At 39.6% G+C, this 25,654-nt stretch overlaps 1 protein-coding gene across 2 annotated transcripts in view; it reads right to left on the bottom strand.

The window, feature by feature from the left end:
• Nucleotides 1-21,733, bottom strand: part of CTBP1 (C-terminal binding protein 1) — a gene marked incomplete at both ends in the record, with an annotated part of 164,692 nt that extends 142,959 nt beyond the window's left edge. For both annotated transcript variants that reach the window (XM_079534260.1, XM_079534261.1), the window contains one exon: nucleotides 21,676-21,733. In XM_079534260.1, coding sequence (XP_079390386.1) covers nucleotides 21,676-21,733 — 58 coding nt within the window. The remainder of the gene's footprint in view (nucleotides 1-21,675) is intronic.
• Between the last annotated feature and the right edge of the window lie 3,921 nt (nucleotides 21,734-25,654).

Below are 25,654 nucleotides of genomic sequence, written 5' to 3'. Positions count from 1 at the left end.
ATCCTACAGAGTATTTCATTTTGCAGACATTCCAGAAATGTAGTCTCATCCAAAGAGACAAGCACTCATTAACCTTCAAGTTTATGGGTATTTTAAAGCTTTTACTTATCTTAGTTGAAAGAATTAAAGTGATTTAATAAACTAACATACAGCAACTACTCTAAGAACTAAGCTGCACGATAGGCTGAATGAATCATTATTACAGTCAAGTTTGCTGGTAGCTTTGGATGAACACACAGCTCCTACCTACGATCTCCCAAAACCATAAGGGGCAGCTGAATCACAGAATGGCCAGGGTTGGAAGGGACCTCAAGGATCATGAATCTCCAACGCCCTGCCACATGCAAGGCCACCAACCTCCACTTTTAGTACCAGACCAATCACTGGAACCTTCCCTGTGCATCTCTAACATGACAAGACATGCACCCAATGTGCTCACCTCTCATATTATACAGCCTCCATTGCAGCTGAAGGTATATTACACGTTTATCAACTCTGTTACCTCAAGCACCTTGCCAAAAGTCATCATCTGAAGCACAGAAAAATGTTATAGTTGTCTTGAATACATTCAGTCACTAACAGGCCCTTAAGATTTATGTGGATTGGCAGATTTCAGATTATTTGAAATGTTAATTGGTAATTAGTGAAGACAGACTTTGTTTTAAACAACAGAATTATAGATGTGTAATTCTATCATCTAATTATATGACTTCTCTGTATTACTTCCTATAGTCTGTTACATATTATGTGTTTGTTGTATCGCTCACACAACAGTGAATTTGCTCTTTGTAGTAAAACACAAAATTGGATCTTCTTTCATTTCATGACAGTACACAGAGATATGCTGCCTCTGTGACAGTGCATTTGTACCTCCAAAAAAAAAAGCTATCACTAGTTTTTAGCGTGAATTATTTCACGCTATTTCCTCTCAAGGTCATTCAATTCTACTTTTTTTTAATTAAAGGTTAACTGGCAGTAAGTTTGCACTATTTTAAATTACATTTTTGCACATTACAAGCATCACGTTGAGAAGCACAAGTATAATAAGGTTTATTATTTCTATTTCCATGCTACTCTTTGCCAAAAAGGCACAGCGAAACCCATCTGTTCTATTTCCTGGCTGAGGTTAGACAAGAAAAGGAAACTCTGCACAGCACTACCACTGCAAGTGATATTGACTAAAGTACAGTTTGGAGAATCCAGGCGCTTACTCAGAGCAGGCAGTGATATACTCAAATGCAAATAAGGAGGAAAAATGTATCAAATACAGTGCACAGAAGAGATACTGACCAGGTTACGTGCAGTTCCGAATCTGTTCTGGCAGATCCCTGAGATAAAGTCTTCAGCAGAGGTTGAAGCCTCAGGTTCTGTACCTTAGTCCATGTGTACCTTCATATCTGCAGTCTTTTATTTGTGTAAGTTTGTTGTTCTTTTTTTTTTTTTAATTTTGTGCCAGTTTATAGTTGAGGCATCTAGCTAAAAAATGAAGCATATTTGTAGTGCCTTTTCTGCACTTTGTGGTGCAAGAGTTCCAATGGGGCACAAAGACTGCACCTTTTTAGCTTCTCAACAAAGATGGAGAGTTTGAGGGTTCTTTTGTTGTCTGTGGGGTGTTCTTAGTTTGGTTGGTCGGTTTCATTTTTGGTTGTTTTGCTGTTGTGTTGTTGTTTTTTTCCACATGGCATCTCTTTATAATGCTTTGACTGTACCAACTTCCTCATTCAATACCAAAGAGTAGTTCTTCATTTCATCTGTCAAGCAAGTAGTTTGATGATAGTTCAGTTTGTGAAGTAGCATAAGGAATCAGGATGTTGGTAAACTTAGCTGGGACAATGCAAATTGATTCTGAGAAAAGGAGGAAGAAGGCCAGCAAAATATCAGAATTAGAGGAAAACAAAAACCTACACGGCTTATTTTGAAGTGAATGAGGTAGGCAGAATGCCCAAAACCAGTTGCAAGTTGACTATGTGGGGAAAGGAGATATCTCAGAATTGGAAACAGTTTGGTATTTAAGGTAGCACTTGTGAAACTGAAAAAGTTTAAAAACCATGACTGAAACACACAGCTGTCAACCACAAAGCAGACAGCTCCAAACACAATACAGAATAATTGCAGACTGCAATTTAAGGAGATTCGATTAAATATAAATCGGAAAAAAAAAAATATAAGGCAGCTCAACCTCTTACTGCTAAGGTAATGCCAAATCTCAAGCAGGTGTATGCAATGCAGATGCAAATACAACATGACTGCAAAACCTCAGTTTAGGCATAAATGCAACGTATTCTTTCCTTCCTCCCTCTTTGAAAACTGTACTGCTTTTAGGGAGTGCTACTTTCAGAGCTCCAGAAAGTGATGTCTACAACATTAAAAACTCAGCACAGCCGTGAGCCCAAGATACGTTTGGGCTCCTTTATGCATGCCAATGCAGAAATCTGAGTTAACTCTCATGAGCCAGTAGGCTAACTTCCACAATTAACTGCTCTCCCATAATAAATTCAGATTCAACCCTGAGTTGCACAAAGCCACTGTTAGGCTCAGATCCTTCTTGCCACTTACAGAATCTAAATTAGGCACTCTGATCAAAGTAGAATTTCCACTTATGTGGGATTGGAGAGGATAGAAGTGTCCAAATCATACCATCTGAATTAAAATCTTAATCACTTTTTAGATTGCTTTTCCTTCCCCGCTGATTGGGAAGCCAGCTAACCTTTGGCTTGCCACATCACAGTGAAATTCAGGTACAATATTGCAAAGAGTTCCTACAGCAAACAAGCAGTCTCCACAGAATTTGTCAAACCTTCTCCTAGTGGATCAAAGAATGGCAAGTTACTCAGATCCCCCTCAGCTGCTAAACTTATGCCCTCACCTGAACTGCCAGCAGCGTTTATCAGCTGTTGTCCACAGCGGCAAAATGGTAATGCAGGTTTGGTAAGAGACATTAAACAGCATCAGGTTAAGAAGAAGAAAAAAAAAAGGCAATTTTGTATTAGCATTAATATATTTCAACAGTGTAAGACGTGCTGCACTGCAATAAAACAGCAAGCTACCCTTTTAGCTGGAGATGAAGTTTTTTATGTAAGCATGTTTGTTTTGGTTTCTTTGACTCAAGTTTAACTAAGTTTTCTCATATCCTGTAGATGTTAGGGGGAAAGCCAAGAAAAGAGTCATACCAGCTTCATTCAGAGCATCCCCACATCTACATGTAGCTCTTTTACTTCTTGGACTGGTATAAAAGGCTCAGCCAGGCATGACTGAGTTTACCAGGTATCTCCCCATTCTTCCCTCTGCTTTATCAGTGCAGTAAAAAGATGACATTCTTCCAAAAACCCCGAACACAATGCTGTATGAGGGATGGTTCAGGCAGATTTTGCATGTTTAGGGATATAAAGAGTGCTTAGCACAGACAAAGGGGTGGAATCAAGACTACCCACTGAGACTGATAAACTGTTCAACAATTTCTGTAGATGCTGGTGAGTCATTATTTTTGTCACAGTTCTTATTTCAGGGTATGATCCTCAGTTCATTGCAATTTACTGGTAACCACATTTCTTTCCATCTCACGGGTATATCTCAGCCTAATGAAACCACATCTCCTTTATCTATTATCCAAATCTATGGCTGTTTAGAAAGATCGCTTACATGAAGTATTGGAAGCAGTCCAAAACCGATTCATTAATTCTATGTACCAACTCTCGAGCTTAGAAATCTTGGAGAACTCAGGTAGAGTGGTTCTTGTACCACTAAAGCAATAAAATTAACAGATTCTTTTACTGTTTGTTTAGTAATAGCACTTGACAGACATACAGCATTCTAACAGTCAACTATAATCCACTCATAATTTTATTACACTTGCTTCAAAAAAAGAAATAAAAACATCACTGATAAAATTGACGTTAGAAGTAGCAGTCACAGCTGCCATCATTTTATTGCTGTGCTTAGACGCCTGATGATATAATATCTAAGTACAATCACTTTTACAAACAAAATCACTTCGTTTCAGTTTGGTTTTTTTTTTAATTACTGCAGCTAATAGAAACGTAGTCGGAAATGTCACAGATTTCCATTTGAAAACTCCTAAGTATAAAAGAATCTGTCCTTTACGCATGATAAAATCTAGTGACACAGCAAAATATTGCTGCTGCAGTGTCCTCAAGGTGTGCCCTTCCTGGAGTCCTGTGCTGCTTGCTCAGATGTGCTGCAATAATCCATTAAGTAAAAATCATTTACATGCACAAAAACAGCTCGACTGCTGAATCACAAAGGAAGTATATAATAATTATACTTTATAGCTTTTTAGCTTGATAACATTATTATTTTCTTTCAAATTTCCTCTGTAAACATGTTTCAATTATTTTTTAATAGATACAGCTACTTGGATAGGCAAATCATTAAGTACTATTATTCTGTAATAATTCTGTGTTGTTGGGTTTTTTTAAACTGACTTTCCACCTTGCTGTAAAAGCAATAACAAGTCAAACCTCAGACAGTAAAAGTATTACTGTCATTTCACAGCCAGGGAAACAAAAACAGTGGTAAACTGCTTCCATGAGGACTCCAGGCACAGCTGGGTAAGCCTTATTCTGATTTCCCAGATCTATAAGCACATTCCACACTGCTTCAGGAGATCTGATCACAGATTCCTTACATGCACCATTCTTTATTTTCTTTGAACTCTTCAGCAATTCTGAGTTAGTGAAAAGAAAAATTAAAAGTACTCTCTAAAATTAGTATTTCCTATAAGACTTATAAAACATATTTGAAGTTATTAAAAGCAGTGTTATTTGCTGCACAAAAAGCCTACTGGAAAGGTGTTGAAGTGCACAGCAGCACATACTGGAGGTCCCAGTCACATGCTGGGTTGGTGAAATGGTACCAATGAGGGGCACCATTCCCTCACTTTTGGGCTTTAACAGTGCCACAGAAGGAAGCCTAAAGAATGGGAGAGAGACCCTATGGAGTTGTACCAAGCTTGTACATGGAAAGGAGAACCTTCTGCAACCACGGCAGCACAAAAGGCTTCTGATGGTTTCAGATCAATGGTCCATCTTACTTAGCAGCATCTTTTCCTGATGCTGGATTGAGGTGAACAGTGAGAAAAAAATACGGGAAAAGGGCAAGACGAGCAATTTGTCAGCAGACTTCTCCCTGCCTCCAGTTTACAAATCAAGAAGGATGTGAATCAAATCAACAAACCCAGTGAATTACTCTTCAACAGTGGCACCCACTCACTTCTTCAGAGCTCATGGAACTTTGGCAACCTCTGCCACCCTGCAGCAAGCAGAACTGCCCTGGTGTGCAGAAGGGCTCACTATACTCACACACAGGCATCCTACCGGGTAACGCGAGGAATGGATCCAGATTTGCAAAGGTAGGCTAGGGGTGCCAGACACATTTGAAAGAAGCTGGAGCACTGCAGGGCTGAGGAGGGGATTGTAATTGCTACTCTTTCATTAAAGTAGGTCAAAATCTTCTTGCTTATTCCCAGAAAGGGACTTGGTGTGCTGACTATCAATAGCGCAGTGCGATGCTGAGTCAGGTCTTTCCCAAGCACGGCTCATCAGGACTTTTTCAATCACAAGCAACAGCTCTCAACTCCAGCTTGCCAGTTGGATCCAATGGGGAGAAGCAGAAACCCCAACCAAGTCCCAAATGCTCCTCCAAGTGCTTATTTTCAACGACCACAGCCCTCCACCACCTGGTCTGTGCAGGATGCCCAGTGGCTGAGATGCCCAAAACAGGCAGTGTTCACATAAAATCAATAAACCAAGAGACATCCTTGGTACCTAACTTAATTCTGGTGTTAGTTTTCATCTTCAAATCACACTGCTTTTTTTTTCATTCACCTCTTATTTCCCACATAGCAAACTGATGAGGATGGAACACAGATAGGCAGAGTTTCATTTTAGGCTCCAGCTTCAAGATCAATAATCAACACGTTGCCAGCAATATGTCATTTAATTTAAATATGGACATTGCTACATGTAACAAACATGACTTGAACCTATTCATTTCCTTCTTACTTCGAAACCTTATATATGTATATGTGTGTATATATATATGTGTGTTTGTGTGTGTGTAAAGGAGACCTAAAAGAAGATAAAATATGCAGCAAAAATGTCTGAAAGGAAATTAGAAGCTTCCCAACTGTGTGACTCAACCACATGCTTTCACGTGTACTTAAGTACATGTGAACTTAAGATACTTTGTGAAAACTATGGTGTAGGTACAGACAACTCTTCAAAAACTCTAACTCTCAAACACATTATGCACTACCAGTTCTGAATTTTCTGCCATTTAATGTGCTAATCTTAAGCATTAATGGAACAACTTCAAATGGCATTTCCATCTTAAGATAGCTTGACTAACTGTTGAAACCTCAGGTCTGTATCTTTTTGGTCTTTGCAGCAGTTCCGCTGATAATATCGTGTGATCAACCTGATTCTTATATGAATTTAGAATGAGAAAGCTGTGGCTTAATGCTATCTTCTGTAGAGAACAACTAAAACCAGCCTTTCAGGAAGTAAAATAAAACTAGATCGGTGTCTGTCTTTTGAGCTGAATGTTTAAAAAAAAGCCCTTAATACTTTACCTTTTATGGGCAATATATTTAAAAACAGAATTAGCATCTTGTTAGACTGGAAGTTGATGGAACAGGTCCAGGTGAACAGCCTACCTGAGCTGGAAAGCACGTGTTCCAAATTCTGGCTTCAGGCATCAAAAACGTTGACCACCATGTTGGTACTGCTCTTGTTACCTGAATGGTCATCTGTAGGTGAGCATTTCTCTTTCTCTCTTCTTCAGGCTTTCACTCTTATATCAAATAACTGTTATCATCTTATCCCACAATTTTTGTGCTACCAGAAGATGTAATTACAATTTAATTGATAAAAAGCAACATCTGTCATGAATATAAAATATAAAAAAATACATGTACATGCCAATAGGGACAACAATGTAGTCCAGCTGTGGAGTAGGCAAATAATCAGATGTTGCAGCCACCCTATGTAGATTATATTATTAATGTAAAGGATATGACAATAATTGAACTTTCACTTATAACTTTAGCTTGCCCCCACCTCATGCATGCTCTCACTTTAAAGGTTAAGGAGTATTTGCATGGAATTACCTCTACCTAAGTTCCGACTTTTAAATAATTTGGTTAGAGTCTGAAGTTTTGGCAGTTTTTTCAACTTTAGGTTTATAAAACATTTACAGCTATGTAAAACTGGAAAACTAAGTCAGGATCTGTCCCACATATCAACTGCATTTAAAATCTTCTAAAAGGCACAAAAAAACTTTCTAAGGCTGCAGAAAGAAAGGGAACCATCTGTCAGCCTTTAAAATTTATTGCTACAAATAAATCAACCTTCTAGTAAACGGAATGCGAGTGTAATTCCATTTTAACACTAAATTCCAGTGAATTAGACAAGTTGTTCGGCAGAAAATGCAGCTATGTGCTCCTGCAAAGCAGTGATGATAAACCTTTCATTTCTCTGCTTTCTGGAAGAAGTTTGGACCCACCGAACTACAGAAACCAGAAGATGAATTTCCTGAACTGGACAAAACAAACTCTACCATACTGAGGCATGAAGAAAGATGAGAGGGGAAAAGGTACAAACCACATCCAGACCTAAAAACTACACCAAGAGACAGAAAGCCTAGAAGAAGCAAACTTATGTAGCAAATCAGAATTCATAGGAAAAGAATAAAAGGAGACAGGTAGCAGGAATAGCATACCTGTATGTTTAAATAAGCCTTTAGAATAGCTCATTTTTGTGATCCACAATATTTGGTTACATTTTCCAGTGATCCATATTGGTAACCAATCTGGCTTCACCAAGGGCAAGTCATGCCTGGCAAACTTCGTGGCCTTTTATGGTGGAGTTAGAGCATCACTGGATAAAGGGAGAGCAACTGACATCATCCACGTGAACTTGTGCAAAGAGTTTGACACTATCCTGCATGACATCCTGGTCGCCAAATCAGGGAAAAATGGCTTTGATGGATAGCTCACTCACTGGATAAAGAATTGGTGGATGGTCATTGAGTCGTGGTCAATGGTTCAGTGTCCAAGTGGAGAGTGGTGAGTAGTGGCACTCCTCGGGGATTGCTGCTGAGACTGGTGTTAACATCTTTGCAGGCAACACAGTGGGATCAAGTGCACCCTCAACCGTTTTGCAGATGACACCAAGCTGATTGGGCAATTGACAAGCTAGAGGGAGGGGATTTTATCCAAAAGGATCTGGATGGGCCTGAGAGGCAGGCACATACCAATCTCACCAAGTTCAATAAGGCCAAGTACAAGATCCTACACCTAGGTGACGGCAATCCCAAGCACAGATGCAGGCTGGGCAGAAAATGGCTTGAGAGAAGCTCCGAGGAAAAGGATTTTAGAATGTCACTTGATGAAAGACTCAACATGAGCCAACAATGTGTGCTTGTAGCCCAAAAGGCCAACTGTATCCTGGCTTGCATCAAGAGAAGCATGACCAGCAGGCTGAGGGAGGTGATTCTGCCCCTCTAGTCTGTTATCAGGATACCACACCTGGAGTACTGTATCCAGTTCTGGGACTCCCAACACAAGAAGGACGTCGAGATGTTGGAGCAGGTCTAGAGGAGGGCAGGCAATGAATATGATCAGAGGGCTGGAGCACCTCCCCCTATGCGGACAGGCTGAGAGAGTTGAGGCTTTTCAGCCCGGAGAACAGAAGGCTCCAGGAGAAACCTTAAAGCGGCCTTCCAGTACCTGAAGGGGGCCTACAGAAAAGCTGGGGAGGGACTTTTTATAGTGGCAGGTAGTGACAGGACAAGGCGAAATGGTTTTAAACTGGAAGAGTTTAGACTAAATATTAGGAAGAAATTCTTTGTTGTGGGGGTGGTGAGACACTGCAACAGGTTACCCAGAGAGGCTGTGGATGCCCTCACTCTGGAAACATTCAAGGCCAGGCTGGATGGGGCTTTGAGCAACCTGGTCCAGAGGGAGGTGTCCCTGCACTAGATGATCTTAAAGGTCCCTTCTAACCCAAACCATTCTATGAAAAAAATTCTATGAAAAATATTGTGCAGGTATCATGCACGAAGACAAAAGTACACGCTTGCCTACCAATAACTTACAAGAGAGCTTTTAAAACTCCCTTCAATGTGAAGCTTTTATCTGGAACAGAACAACAAAACCTTCATCACTTGATTTTTCAATCAAGTGATTACATCAAGCCAAAAAGGCACAAGTCAATCACACTTCTGAAGGGATTCACGAATCTGGGAAGACCAAAGTTTGTATTTGACAAACTTTTGGCACAAGTAGTGCAGCTGACATGGAAACCCCATATGTAAAAGGAGTAATACACAACTTGGGGGCGGGAGAGCTTCCATGTGGAAATCAGGAGGAGACTGAAATCTGCTGTTAGAAAGCATATGCCTGTAACATGGGTTTCCTCGAGTTAATCATTTACAGACAGAACAAGAGATAGAGCAATCTACCATATCTGACATACAAGCCTCCAGACTTGCTAGATTTTGGAAACATAAGTCAATGTCAGTAGAGCTGTTTTATTTTATTCTTTTTCAGAATACTGCTTAACATTTCCTCAGCTAGATCAGGTTAATATTACACTCTGCAAAACGATTCAAGTCTTCACCTAAAAGAACTATAATTGAGAATGCTGTAAACAGTTAAGTATTTTTTTAGCTATGCAGAGAATCATATTTTTAGGAGTATATCTGCAGGTGTTCCCATTCATAACAGAGAAATACAAGAAAAATTGGAGGAAATAACATTGGGAGATAAACATTAAATTAAAAATTAACATTTAATGTTAATTGATTTCCAGTGCAAATCCACTTGCACAGAATGATAGAATTGCTCAGATTGGAAGTCATCAAGTCCAAAAAAATGAACATATCCCAGAGTAAGAAACCAGATGAGGTTCAACAAAAGCAAGTGTGGAGTCTTACACCTAGGGAGGAATAATTGCATGCACCAATACAGGCTGGGGGATGAGCTGCTGGAGAGGAGCTCTGCAGAGAGGGACCTGGGCGTCCTGGTGGCCGTGAGCCAGCAGTGTGCCCTTGTGGCCAAAAAGGCCAATGGCATCCTGGGGTGCATTAAAAATATCTGGAATATCTGGAGATGTTCAAGACCCGCCTGGACGCCTACCTGTGCGACCTGGTGTAGGGAACCTGCTTTGGCAGGGGGTTGGTCTCCATGATCTCTAGAGTTCCCTTCCGACCCCTACAATTCTGTGATTCTGTGAACGCTTTTAGAAAAACTAGAAAGCAAGGAATGACATAGGGATGATTTTATTTCCTCATTAGAAAATGAAACCAGAAAAACAGGAAAAGTGTCAAACTGACACTACAAAATTAAAGAGGAAAAGATTTTATAAATTCTATGGTCTCACTAAAAAGCATTTCAGAATTTCAGTTAAGGATTAAGACTTAAGAAGAATTCAAAACAAGTTAGTACCTATTTCAAAAACACTGCAATTTATTATTATTATTTTTTTTTTTTTTTTTTTAAGATTCAACTATGAAAAAGGGAAATATGAAGAAAACACGTGGGCTTATGATGAGCTGGTTTTGCAAACTCTGAATTGTGGCCAATGAGAGTGAAGCAGAGAAGACAGGGACAGGAGTAGCCCAGTCCTCAGAGTCTCACCCCGTACAAAATAAATAAGTTTCTGCAAAATTTTGCATATGAAAACACTAGAAACAGGTAGGAGAAACTTGAATTCCCCATCCTGACTCAGAGTCCTCAGTACCAAACTCAGTTTTCCCTTTCTTTTTCTGGCACAATTAATCGATCTTGCAGTCTCTGGAAAAGGAATTGCAGTAAACCTCAAAGAAAGGATGATGCAAAAAAAAAAAAAAAAAAAAATCACCTTCAGATCAATGACTATCTAGAACCCAAAGCCTCCCAATTCCTGAGCACATATGTACTGAAAAGCCACTGTTAAACACACTGCAATTTCCAGAAGCAATTTTGAGACTCTGGCCTAGGGAGGGAACATGACTTTGAGGCCAGTGATGGAAGGTTCTTTCTTGGCCAAGAAATGACCAAGTGTCACTTCTTATCTTTACAGCAATTTCTGACTAGTTTTCAGGCAGATATTCAAAGGAAAGCAAGCTTATGGTATTGTGTCTGCCCATCCACTTGCAAGGCCCTCTTTAATTAAACACTGGCTCAAGAATTTCACCTGAAAGTTGCCTCTAGTCTCAAGCAGAATTAAGCTCCTGCAAATTTCACTAAGGAAAAGAAAATGCTGCCAGATGAGAAGAAAGAATCAAATTAAAGGCCCCGTTCCGTGAAGGGCAGCAGTAGGACCCCAGCAGCAATCCTGCCACTGACACCACTGGTCTCACACAGGCACTGACTCACCAGCACAAAGGCGCCTCAGGCCCAGGCCCTGTTCCTGAACGTCTTGAGTTTGCACACGAATTTAACTGAACCACAGAACTGTTTGAGCTGGGAGGGACTTTCAGCGACCATCAAGGGTGCAATGAAGAGGGACACCCACAGCTCCACCAGGTGCTCTGTGCCCCTCCAACCTGACCTTGAAGATCCCCAGGACCTGTTCCAGTGACTCACTACCCTTGGTCATAAAAAAAAAAACAAAAAAAACCAAAAAAACAACCTTCCCCTTATATCCAGCTCCCCTCTTTTAGTTTGAAACCTTTTCCCCTCATCCTATCACAACAGATCCTGCTGAAGTGTCTGTCCCCTCATTTAGATAGTGAAAGGCCGCTCTGATATCTCCCAGGCCCTTCTCTTCTCAGAATATTCCTTGAATAAAGCAGTATCATTCCTGCTATCTGTCTGCAGAACTGTCTCCAGCTGATATGTACTGTGTGTGACCACAGAAAGCCTACCTGATGTGCATGTGTCTGCTTAACTCTGTTGTAGGATCCTGCCTTGTCTTAACTACAAGATGAACAATAAGCTCTTCAAACTTGCAAGGCGGCAGAAAAATCAGGATCTAAAAGCATGGAGGGAATTTAAATTTCATCCACGAAGTGCGGAAGACTCTCAGGTGCTTGTGGTTTTAGATGAGTGTTGGAGTATCAAGACTCCCACGTTCTCCTTCCTCCCAAGTTTGGGTGACTGCATCCCTTTGCAGATGTGGATGCAGCACGTTGCTAGGCTGCCAGGACTGCCAGGCAGCAAATCAGAGCACGCAGATGTAAGTCACGCTTCCAGCACAACGCATCGAGCATGTTTTATTGGTAAGGAATCAATAATCTACATTGCTATAATCAAATGTAAAATGTGACCGTATTTCTCCCAGGGGGAAGAAAAAGTAAAAGAAACCTGTAAATCATCCTTACCGCCCTCTCAGAGTAAAACTTACACACCCATTCTTCAATTTGTTGTAAAATCAAATTTCAATATTAATGAACAAAGCCACTCACATTGCACAACATGTAATTAAAATTCCTACTATTTCTTTTGGAGCTCCTTCTATTCATTGCTTCACCAAATTATTAAAACAAAGCAGTTACTATGGCAACTAATTCATTCTCTGCATTATTATATTGTTTCTAAACATCAGTCTAGTCATTCTGACTTGCATGCCCTAAATTCCAGTTGGAAATTCTGAACTTTTGTCTTGTCAGAAAAGCCTTTCACAATCTATGCATTCATGCAGATAAGGATAGCAAGAGCGCAGCTGCTTTTGTTTACTGCAAGAAGAGATAACTGTTACTAAATTATGTGAGTTTGATAAATTGATGATGCCTCCATGCAAGTGTGGAGCAGCACTCTGGGAACGAGCATGGGACTTTGTGGAGCACTGCACAAACATGACCATCTGCAGGTTAGATAAACTAACAACAGCAACAAGCAATGACTGGCAGATGTTGTAGAAGCTGAGTAACACCTGCCTCAGTGGTGGCTGATACCTAGCAAACGCATGAGTAACACTCATCCAACCAGCAAAAGAAAATGAATGGCAAGAGACAAGAAATAGAAATTAAATTACCTGGGAAAAAAGTTCTTTTAGCATTTAATAAAATCATTTATTTAAATGTGCATGCTTTGACAAAAAGAAACGTGCATTGTATATTAACACATTCTTCCTAATTATCCATTAAGAGAAGTCTTAGTCAATTTGTATTTGAGCATCATCTGTGCACAAGGAAACCTGAGCAATACAAGTAGAACCAAAAGAGTCACGTCTTTCCTCATCACCGTTTGCTGTGCTTCCAACCTGCTCAGTAATTTTGATTGGTTATTTGGGTGCATCTTCTGTTAATTGGCAGAATGGGAGGTTTAAAAAATTGCATAGGATGCTACCTGAAAAATAAGGGCTAGGAAGAAAAAGGAAACATAATTTTGAGCAACTTACTCCTGGACAGAAAGAGGAAAAAAAAACACTTTTAGTCACCGTAAGAAATTCAAACTTAATATTTAATTCTCACAGGTAAGGACAGAGGAAGGAACCATCTAATTTTCGTGCCCAAGCAGGGTACAGAACTGCTGCTCTGATCTCCAGCAGTACCAGTGGGTACGCTTTTGGCTGTTCCAAACACAAGGGCAGGTCAGATGGCAAAGCCTTGAGTTTTAAACCAATTTCAAAAGCACTGCAGCCCGCTGTTACTTCTACCACAGCACCTAGAAAAGTGTCCTACAAGTTAAGCAGAGGGTCTGGACTCCAGATGAGCTGCCCATCATATCACAAGGGCTTCTCTAAGGAGAAGAAATACCTATAGGACCCTTCCCCTGGCAGAGGCTGCCTCCAGCTTTCACAGAATGGCCAGGGTTGGAAGGGACCTCAAGGATGATGAATCTCCAACCACTCTTTGGACAAGCCGTGCCCAAGGAAGGCTGCCTCCCAAGGAAGCAGCCACAGATGCCTCAGAACCAGAAGTCTGTCACCACTTCTTATTTCTCATCTCCAGTCGTGCAATCGTGCTCCCACTCTGACTGCACTATGGGAGGAAAAAAAATAAAATCCCTCTTTGCATCTCACACTGTGCTTCCCTAAGGATGGGAATTGCCTCTGTGAGAGCTGAACACGTCTGCTTTAATTAGATGACTATTTAAATTTTTCAGCATGTTTACCAGACATTTAATCTTTGTACAGCTCTCTCTCATTCAATTTTCCAAACGAGGGTGTAAAGCTGTGTATAAACCTAAGGCTTCTAAAGCATCTTCCCTGACCCCGGGCAGCAGTAAGTATGTGTTACCATCAAGCACTTCAACTTCTGAAGCTTTGGAAAGTTCTACCAGGCACTCATGTGCACTGCATACAAGCTAAATATCTAGTCCTAAAGGTCTTTTTTAATTCTCTGAGGATTATTTAGATTTAGACAACTAGGTGTGGCTAAATAGTAGGTTCTAATTCAAACACGTATGATATTAAAAATGTAACAATTACAGCCCTGTGAGTTGTGAGTTTCAAGCTGTGCTGAGTTTTTACCATACTTAAACAATATCAGTCTTGTTATTTAAGTGTTCAAACATACTTAAATGTTTAAGTAACACTATTTTGACTGAAGGGGGCACAAAGGAAAGCTGGGGAGGGACTTTTTATAAGGGCATGGAGCAACAGGATGAGGTGAGATGGTTTTAAGCTGGAAGAAGGTAGGTTTAGACTAGATATGAGGAAGAAGTTCTTTACTGTGAGGGTGGTGAGAAACTGGAACATGTTGCCCAGAGAGGTTGTGGATACCTCCATCCTGGAAGCATTCAAGGCCAGGCTGGATGGGGCTGTGAGCTGGTCTAGTGGGAGGTGTCCCTGCCTATAGCAGGGGGTTGGCACTAGATGATCTTAAAGGTCCCTTCCAACCCAAACCATTCTGTGATTCTATGACTGATCACTGCTGGTAAGAAGTGCTCTGTCTACATCATAACTGAACTTTGCTTTAACAGGTAATATTTTTATTTCCATACACCAATGAAAATATAACTCTATGTATGGAATAACAACATAACTCTATGTATGGTGGAATATGTAATGCTGGGCACAGCAAAAACACAGCTTTTCTTTAAAAAAAAAAAAAAAAAAAAAAATCAAAATTTAAGATCAGTGACATTATTTTTAGTAAAATTTAAAAATTTCCTCTAGAATTCCCCTCTCCCCATACCTTCCACCCATGTTTTCTTGTTAAAATAATGCTAGATTCATGCTGTTCAACAACAAGAAACAATTAATGCAAGATTCATTAGCAGCTACTGTTCAGCATCATTTAGGGCAGAATGGGCTTTTAAGTTAATTTCTTTCCATACAGTTTGCACTGTTACCAGTAACACCTTTGTAGCATTGCTAAAGCTTAAGTGCATGCAAATTCAAAAGCTGTTTGGGTAGCACATAATGAAGACTGAATTACAAAGGCAAGTTGCAGCAGCAATCCAAAAGAACACCAACAACCTTCTCAAATAAATACTGAGTATGAAGAATAAAAAGGCAACCTGAGCTTGTCCATAAGTAGTTCAATTCTAGCTGTTCCAACAGAAGGGATGGGTTTGCACTGGGGTGAACATATCCCAAATACACAGGTATACAAACAGTCACAGACAAGCTTCTTATACGGCTATTCATGGTAGCATCTTTTTCAGTTCATTGATTTCTTAGTCCATAGAACTCCCTCCTGCTCCTTGAAGACAACACTCATACAAAGGTTAAACATGTTACCTCTCTATTTCAAGCCCACAGAAGTATTTTCAAAGTTCTTGCATGCAGAACACATAAAAACAGATCAATTGTTCTGAACACCCTCTGGTGATGAACAAGAACATACACATTTTTCCTTCAAGACACTAAAATCTGAAAGTAACTTGGGTTATTCATAGAATATTCTGCTTGTGTTATTCATAGACATCTCTGCTTGCTTACACACTTTCATTAGTTACAGCTGAAAGCTTTGATGGCTATTCCCGCAGAAAGGTTTTGCTAGCTGTTACCACCTGATTCCTCATTTAATTTCTACCAGATTGCTAAGGAAATAGGGAATTTTCTCCAGTTCAAAGTCCTTATTTATTTGCTAAAGGCACTTTGGGCTCGAAAAGCTCATTTTTGGTGAAGGTTAATTGGTACTTCATGACAGAGCAGCTTTCACTTGGGAAACAACAAACAATAAAATATTAGGAATCTTTTAGCTCCCTCTGCTGCCCTAATCCTTCAGTAAGCTTTCTTCTGAAGTCTGTGAAGAGACAAGAAGCAGCGAAGCGTCCCATCATTCTCCTTTTAAGCGGGCTGTTCAGTATGGCCTGGCACTCTGAGCAGAACGCATAAAGAAAAGCATATAAAGTGCTGTGTGATGTACAACTGTCTGCAGTTGTATTACTTCCCTTTGTTCTCCAATACCTGCAGCAAGTCAACCATGAACATCTTCAAATCTGGATATTGGTTAAGAAGATTTATAGCTAGCTTTCCAAAGAAAACAACACCTGCAGTATCCACTTATGTAAGAAAGTGCTGAAGAGTACTCAACACCTTGGAACATTCATTCCTCTTTCCTTTTCTTTACAGATTAAGATACACACTACACACCAGCTTCAGCAAAATTCCTTTCCATACAGGCAGAACCCTGGCCAGGCAGGCCACTGCTGTCATTCATACGCAGAAAACTGCCCAATTTCACAACTGCAGTGAGCAAAGTCACAGCTCAGGTACACCAGATGGGCATGTGGTCATGTCCGTCAGCAGTGGTCATGGTGTACTGTGTGCCATTTGGCAACCTGCTACTTTCACGTGGTAAGAAGTTAGGCTCTCTGCTACAAGCACAAGAAAAATCTGGAATCAGAACGAAGCTTTAAAGCTTTTGGTCACTCTGTATTTCAAGACTTGTTCATAAATATGGAACAAAAACCAGGTTCTGTTCATACCTGGAGTCATCAATGCACCACATCAACTATGAAGGAAAGATGCATACTACTAGATCTCATACTGTACAGCAGCACAAACAGAAAGAGGTGCTTTAGGAACACATATTTTCTGATAGGGACAGAAAACCTCGTCTGCATCCTTGAAAAGAAACTACTCCTTTATCATGCACTTTTCTGCCCTTTAAAGAGCACAATGTTCAGTTACTTGCCAGTAATCAGACTTCCCTGAATAAAGGCTGTCCTTCATAAGAGCAAAAGATGAGAGATTTTATCTGAAGTTTCAGAAACACATGCCATTAATATGCAATTTCTTTTTCAATTTAGGAGCCCCATTCAACTCTTCCTCTTTCCTTAGGTAATAAAGCCACGCTGTTAAAACCACTATAACACATTCCAACCTTTCTTCTGGGCACTTAAAGGAAGAGGCAACCTGTGCAGAAAGCTGTTAAGCTGTATACCAATGCTTCAGAAAAAAGAAAAAGGCTCATAAGGATTGCTGAGAAGCTTCGGATGTGCAAGGATGTCTTTTTTCTTCCGAAATCTGAACTAGAAAACCACATCACATCACATCACATCGGGGGTAATGCAGGGTCTTCACAGACCCATTGGACATGCACCATCGGTATTTTCTCTATGTACCTGGTGTCTGCAAATAATTTTTTCTCTGTTTCAAGCTATCGAACCAGAAAAATCAATCTCACAATTTTGCAGCTACATTTCCAGTGCCGTGCTGTAGTTGTTTAATCACTAATACTCATGTCACCAAACAAAATAGGAGGAAACACCTCTTCCGCCTCCCAAGGTCCAACGATACCTTTGATTCCTAAAGCTCAGAAACACACTGAAAGCAGAGGTGCCAACCAACACACACAATATATTTTACAAAGCACTGTGTTTAGAGAACACTCACTGCATTATGTTTGCCAAGCCTGTGTGTTCACAGAAGATTCAGATGTAGCAGAACTGTCCTCGCGCTGCAGCCACCTCCCATTGCTTTCCTACCTCATCTGTTAGCTCCTAGCAAACCACCAGGTCACACATCCCCAAGGTAACTTCCAAGCAACGGTCGGTAAAATATGCACACACTTAATTAAAGATTTTGAGAATATAAGCAAATACACAGCATTGTTTACAGATCTGTTACAATGCGAAGTGCAATAATACCTTAATTAGAGATAACAACATTTCAAAATGCCAGAAACATTCAGATTTTTTCAGATTACTCAGAAAATGAACACATTTTATTTTTGCACTGTGACACTTCCAACTGTTCTGCCAAATGTATACTGCTATAATTATGCTTTGCAATCATCAGCTTCACTGGGGAGGGGGACAAAGAACAATATAATCAGTAACTAATAACTATATATAATCAGTAACTAATAACTAACATCTTTCACATGCCTTGTTACTATTTTTCTGCAAGAGAAGAAGCCTAAAAGCTACTTTATCGACTGTGAACAAGTCTAATATTAGCATCTCAGTCTGTCCAGGACCATGCTGTTATGCCAAAGCAGACTTCACAGCTACCAGTGGAAGCTGAAAACCACAGTTTTGTATCTGGCTTCTTCAAGGGACAGTCTGACTGCCATTATTTAAGTAATGCCAGTATATAGAACTATAAAAGCAGGGAGGACAGAGCACAGTTGAATAGCACCTTTTGGAGACAACACATGCAAGAACATGGCACACCGTTCAAATAAGAGGAAAAAAAAACCCTGAAAATAGCTTCAGGATGAAAGGCAAATATTCAATTTCATATTTAAGAAACCACTGAAGGGAATCATAGGTACCTCGGAGACAAAAATTTCTTACACAACTACATTAAAAGAGAACTAATTGCTCCCAGAGTAATAGGGTCAGATTTTTTTCTCCGCTGAGTATTAAGTGAAATTTAGCAGTAGCACTCCCAGTCCATCGTTAACTTGGGATAACAGTAAATCCAGTGCTGCCTATTCAATTTGTTGCTTAATTTGCATGATTCGTTACTGTAAGTGAGTGTGCAAATTGCAGAAAGCCATTGGAAAACAGTTCAACTCGCAGAGCACTCAGCAAACACAGCCCTGTAACTTACAGGAGCGTTTCTGGCGATCCATTAACTGCACAGAACAAGCTGTGTGCAGCCCTGTGCACATGTTCACAGCGCAAAAAATCTCATTTTGGGAATCAGACCCACACCATTCAATTTTTAGGAACTGCATTTCAACTATCACCCCCCTTAAGCAGTGAGACAAACAGTAATGAAATGTGGTGCGTCACAACACTGCTGGCATCTCTTTATAGATGCAATAACACATGAACGTCTGCTCATCACAAGTTTTTATGTTAAACAATTTTAAAATACACATATAAACAGCAGCAGCAGTAATTAGTAAACCACCACTACCTGCTTTTAGTGAGCTTGCAATAAAATGCATCTTAAAAATAATTCCTTTCTGAGCCAAAAGGTTGAGAAAGAAGAAAGCTGTATGGGAACTGCTGAACAAAAAAAAGCTGACAGAGAAGATAAGCCACCTTTAATAGCTGTACAGCTCATTAAGTTTCCTGAGCTTTAAAAAAACATTACGCATCCTCCTAAAATATAAAATATTTAGGTTGTGTCTAGGAAGTATAGGCAGAGAACTCTGATTTTTAAACCTGAACAGGACCACATATAGAGAATAGCTTTTCTAAAAACAAACCAGCCCCCTCATTTTTATCCTACATTACACACTGGCATGGATACTGGTCTAACAACATCAGCCAGAGAGATGTTTACAAACCTCTAAGAACATTTGGAAATTTGAACGCACAGACTCTCAGGAGCAGAACACAGATCTGACATTTTACAGAGCCAAATTGAATTCCTGTAACCAGAACACTTTAAGCATTTTCCATATCCATTTTTTCTTCCCCTCTTCTCTTGTTCACCCTCCTCCTAGTCTTCCTACTCTGCTGTTCCAAAACAGCATTTAAATGGGATTAGGAAGTCAAAGTGGCTAAAAAACTTTATTCCTGCTTTATTTTTCAACTGCATCGATTCCCTACAATGCATGGCTGAACAGATAGATTCTACCAGTAGGATGCAGTGAATTGTGCAAGGCTGGGAAAACAAGCCACACAAATGGCTGTGATTAAACAGTGTCACAACATGTGAACACACAGCCTGAGGGAAGCTGCTGCTGTTTTATACAGTCACAGGGCCTAACGGTCTGCCACCTCCACCCCTTACAGCATTCTTTGCCACATCATCACAACTAATTTCTCTTAAGTCATCTAACTGATGACTATAATGATCTTAACAGGAGGGTGGAGTTCAGTTCAGCTGTGGGTGCCACCAGAAGGGACAGGTTTCTCTGTCCCCTCTCACTTCTGCCTCCTCATGGTTTGCTAATTCAGCTCACATTAAAATAGGCAAAAAAGAAATAAATAATAAAATAAAAAGGAAGTTGAATATATACCTTTAAGTTTTCTTGTGGGGTCAGACACAGAGACTCTAGACCTGGGACCAAAGGATGAACAGCACAAAGCACTGCAGCATCTCACCCATGGGTGACTTCCAGCTGATCCTACTGAGTTGCCCAGCAGGAGGGACATCCTTCCCAGTTTTCTTCCCTCAACAGCCAGCTCTCCAATTCTTCATGAGCAGATAAAGCTGACCACTTGGCCAATCAGTCAAGTAGTGACATAAGACTGATTTAAATCAAGTACTTGGGGTGACCTTAGCCACTTTTTGTTGAGACTACATCACATATGAAAGTGTACCCTCTGATACTCTGATGAAATGCCTTTCTCTGGCTTTGTCGGGGGGAATTGTCCCTGTGCCCCTCACTCCTCCTTTCCAACTGCCCCTTCAACGCAACTCTTGAATCAGCTGTGACCTGGACTGAGGAATTCAGCTAGATGGAAAATTCACAAACAAAATATTTCATTTTTAGTATTGGTCCTCTTCCAGCCTAACTCATTATATGGGTACACTCATATTGACACAAAGAAAGGGGGGGAAAAAAGGAGGATACAAGCAAGCTGTCAGTGACTGCTTACACCAAACACAGCTGCTAGAGAAATGTCTCATGACTAATGCCGAGAGAAGCAAACGCTTCAAATGCAGTTTATTTCTTCAGTATTAGGCAAGATGCAAAGGCTACACATCCAGCAGTCTGTACACTTACTCCAGTTGTACCAGAATGGGTTTGGTAAAGAAACTGATAGATCCCTTTCAAGAAGAAACAAACATCTAGTATAAAAAATCATGTAGCCTCAATCATTCGTGTGCATTGTTCAAAATAATACAACTTATTCCTCAACCTGTTTTCACATCAAATCTAAAAGAAAACAGAGAATACCAGGAACAATTCAGACAATTGTGATTCAAGATTAATTGACTGACGCAAGTGATTCCACTCCTTTCACAAGTTCTCAGTATTTTTATTAACATTCGTTAAGTTTGGGGTCTTCTGGGATTTTTTTTTCTTTATTTTCTTTTCCATTTGCTCACTAAGACCAGATACAGGCTCTTAAATCAATCTATATGAAGCATATCTGTAGATAAAGACCCTAGAGAGGATTATGTGGTCTCCTTATCCTTTTGTGGTTGTTATTTTATATAAACCCACAAACTTTCACAACGTCTTGGCAGAATGTTGTAAAATGCTGAGCTGAAAGGAAACGGAATTGGACAACAGGACGGAGCTCCCACACTTTGCTTTTATTCATCAAAACCAACACCTCTACAAAGTTAACAGAATTTCGACAGGAAAAGCAACTCAATTAAAAAAATACACGGAATGACCAAACGAGCAGAGTTCCAACCTCCAGAAATATTTATAATCCACTAAATGAATGAAACCTTAGAAATTGAAATATCCAACCTTCAAAGATGCGATCCAGCCGTTGCCGCTTCACTTTGTGTTTGTCCATGAGAGACATAAGAGGGGAAGCTCAGAGAACGTCTCCGCACAGTTTGATGATGGACTTCAAGTCAGCCACAAATCAGAAATGTTTTCTGCCTTTTATAAACTTTGGTTTTTTTTACCTGTGAATAGAAAGACAGATTTCATAAAGATTGGGTTTTTTTCACCCCGTCCAAAAATAGTGCCCTATATACGCATTAAAAAAAAAAAAAAAAAACATACCAAGTTCCTAAACATACTTGGCAACCTGAGATTTCACAACAAGCTTCCCCATAGGAACGCATCATTCTTTCACATCATAACACAGCAATCAAGAAAACGCTCCTCCCATGCTTAACTGCAAAGATTTTGATATTAAAATAAATTAGAACTTGACACTGGGAAGTTTCGAGTCACGATTCAAGAAACATGTAACTGAAGATGTGCAGCCCAGTGACAACACAGACTGCCGACATCTATATCAAGCAAATGGTATTTAAAACAGCTTCATGCATGACTAAGCAAGCTCTTTGGCAGCACACACAACTAAGCACTTTTCAGATCCCGTGTAGCTGGGCAAGACAGCAGAAGAGTAGCACAACACACAGCCTGCAGGAAGGGGGTGGGGAGAGGAGAAACATCCCTCCACAAGATTCTCATCAAAATGGTAGATTGTAAATAAAACACACAGGAGCAAGTGAACAGCTAAAGCTATTGAGATCCTTGCAAAAGCATAACAAGAGCACTGCATCTGTCCCTCGTAAGGATTTCAGTGGGCACTGAGAACCACGCTCGTATTACAAGCGTGGTGCATATAAGCTGAGCCAAATAATCCATTTCCCCCTTTCCTTTTATTTCTGCCCAAGAGCCTTCAATATCAGTAGTGAACATTACATGGCCTTGAAAGTGATCGAACGTAGAAATCTCCTTGTTTCTTTCTAGATGCTAATTTTTTCTCCAAACAAACACATGCACATTTCATCAACATCTTATGAAGACTCATGCTCTTGAGGTGAAGTGATAAAGAAAAATATTTTGAACATGAAGTACTGCACATTTGCATTAAAATAGCTATCTTCTTCCAGCCGTGTTCTGCTTGCTGCTTTTGGATTTTTAAACAACGCTCCTCTCTGTGTTTATTTTCATTTGAAGATGGAGGTAACGTGCAATTTTCATCATGCTTTTATCACTTTATTCAACTTTATCCTCCCCTCCATTCTCCCTCCACCTTTTCCTTTATGCTCAAATTCAAGACTGTTCTAATGTTCTGCACAATGTCTGACTACAGCTGAACATAATCATAATGACAGAAGAAATTGATGAATAATGCTGAAAAACAAAACACTGCCATATATAAATTTTTCTGTTATAATTCCCCACATTGATTATTCCTGCAAAATACCACATCCTTCAGTATTGAACGTGGCTTCAAGATTACACAAGCATGACACCAAATCTACCACAGTTAAATGCCTTTTAAAACTAGCCGTAGCTACCTGCCTTTCCTTCAGCCAACGTGCCAAACTCGCGTCAATCCTAAACTAGCATTTATTTGCCTATTACTTCTGCTTTACAACCTACCTCCCTCAATAGACAACAGAAGAAGAATTTTAAAAAAAGAGGACAAGAAACAGAAACCAGAATATACTGAATGTTTCTAAGGCTAATCTAGGTTTAAATTTTTATAGCTAATTTAATTTCCTGTCTTGTAGAAACATACATGCCTTCTGTCCTCCTTGTACTCAGTTTTGTTTATTCATTCAGCCAAAGATTTTTCCACCGTAGTCATTCTACATACAAAGCTGGCTGACAGCTGTAAAAAAGCAGCCCATCTGTAACTACTGACCTACCACTGGAAGTGCCACCAGCTGTTTTCTATCCATCTACAGTAGCTTCAAAGTGTGCCATATAAATCAAGTAGCTTTGTTTAAAAACCTGTTTGGTTTTTTTATCCATACCGAGATGTTGTAAGTTTCAAAAAAAAAAACATGTGAACAAAAACTAAATTAACATATTAACATAGGGCTAAATGTAACCCTCATACAATTTTATTATATTTCATGTTCTAATCCAAAAAGAAGATGATGATATGGCAAGCATTTCCCAGCAAAACAAAAACGTTATAATTACAGAGCGTTAGTTACTGCAATTACTAAACCACAACATGAATAACTGTATTTGAGAAATTCACTAAAAATACAAGCCCATTGCCAAATGAATTAAAACTCAGAACAAAGAAAACCACCAAGAAGTACTTAAGAGCACACTTCAATATTATAACTAAATGAGAATCCAAATGAACTCAGGATATATATTGATATACGTTGTCTTACTGCACATCGAGTGGTAGCTACAAAGCCATCTGAAATATCAGCGTACAGAACCTGTCTATGCAGCACAATTTTGAGATTAAATATATATCAGTGAAAAGAATATTAGAGCTTTTCTTCCAATTAAACAAATGATCCTACTCTTTGAAGATTTCTTTTTAAGAGAATCTGCCTCTGGCAATTATAGCCCAGAGCATTTAGCTCTATCTCTAGAATGGATGAGATTTATCCTTTGAGACATCACAATAAAAGTAAAGAGAATCTTCAACATTTTTATAGCAGAGCAAACAAATCCTACAAGCTGAAATGCGAATTTCAAGTAAGTAAAGCAACTTTGACTTAAGGCAGCATTGGTGATGGAGTAAAGGACAAACATAAAACTGAGAGTGAGAAGATTTGAAAGCAAGTCATTCAAAACCCAGGAGGTCTCTGCAAAAAGATGATGAGAAAAAAGAAAACTAAGAAATTATTTTATTTTTAAAGCTAACCAGTAGGCTACTTACACGCATGCTGGTAGGCTGAGATCACAGAATCACAGAATATCCTGACTTAGGAGACATCTGTAAGGACTGTTGAGTCCCACTCCTGGGATGAGATGAGTTCCAAATTGCTAAAGAACTCTCATCAAGCACCAGAGGTTGCAATGCAGGATACCTTCCTTGGCTTCACTTTCATGGAAAACTTTTAGGTGAAACAAATAGTCTTTATACTTAAACTAAGTGGTGGAAGCCTAGTAAAAAGTGACCTGTATCACACATAATCTGTAAGGAGCCCACTTACAAAAAGACTGTGTATAAGCTCTTCTGAGCATGGACTTTGACCCATACAGCTAGACAAGGCAAAAGACTGACTTGTACTTCTGCCTCACTATCAGCTTCCTTCACACAAAAGGATTTGTAGACTAACCCAAATATGCTGATAAAGTGTAAGAAATCCAAAACAGAAATGAAATTACAGACTGATAGATCACTAACACACTGAGAACAAAGCCATGAAGTTCCATGTAACCCTTAGGAATCTCTGTCTTCATTCAATTTAACTGCTCTAATGGACGTTCTTTGGTCTGAAACTACATTAAGTTACTGAATTATTTTCTCTTTCTACTGTCGACTTTCAAATGTATAAAAAGCTATAGCAAAAAAAGCGGGAAGTTTATTTTCAACGTTCCACTGCCGTTAGTTTCTTATGACTTCATAAATTAAATAAGTTTCCAAGACAACCCAAGAAGACTAATGCTTTGCTTCTCTCTCTCCCATCCAAATCAATAAGAGCTCTATTTTCCATGACACCTAAAAGCCTTCAAATAGCCACTCTGCACAGCCTGGAACTAAGAAGTAAATAATGAAAGTGTTCCTCGTGCTATAAAAATTTAAATAATCCCAGATAACCACACATTTTGCAGCAACTGTTTGTTTTGGAGAATAAATAGGTTCCCAAGATAATAAAGATCCACCATACCTAAGACTTCATGGCAGAACAGGCAGCTCACAGCACCTTAGGCTGCTCACCATGCAGAACAACACCTTAGCAGGATGACCAATATGACAATAGTTTTCTGTTGTTTTCTTTGGTTGCTTTTTTTTTTTAATGATTATTTTATTTATTTTATTTTCTCTTGAATGGCTGTT

This window comes from Tetrao urogallus, assembly GCF_951394365.1.
Source record: "Tetrao urogallus genome assembly, chromosome: 4".
Lineage (NCBI taxonomy): Eukaryota > Metazoa > Chordata > Aves > Galliformes > Phasianidae > Tetrao > Tetrao urogallus.
The sequence above is the reverse complement of the archived record's forward strand: the minus strand, read 5'-3'. Positions and strand labels throughout refer to the sequence as shown.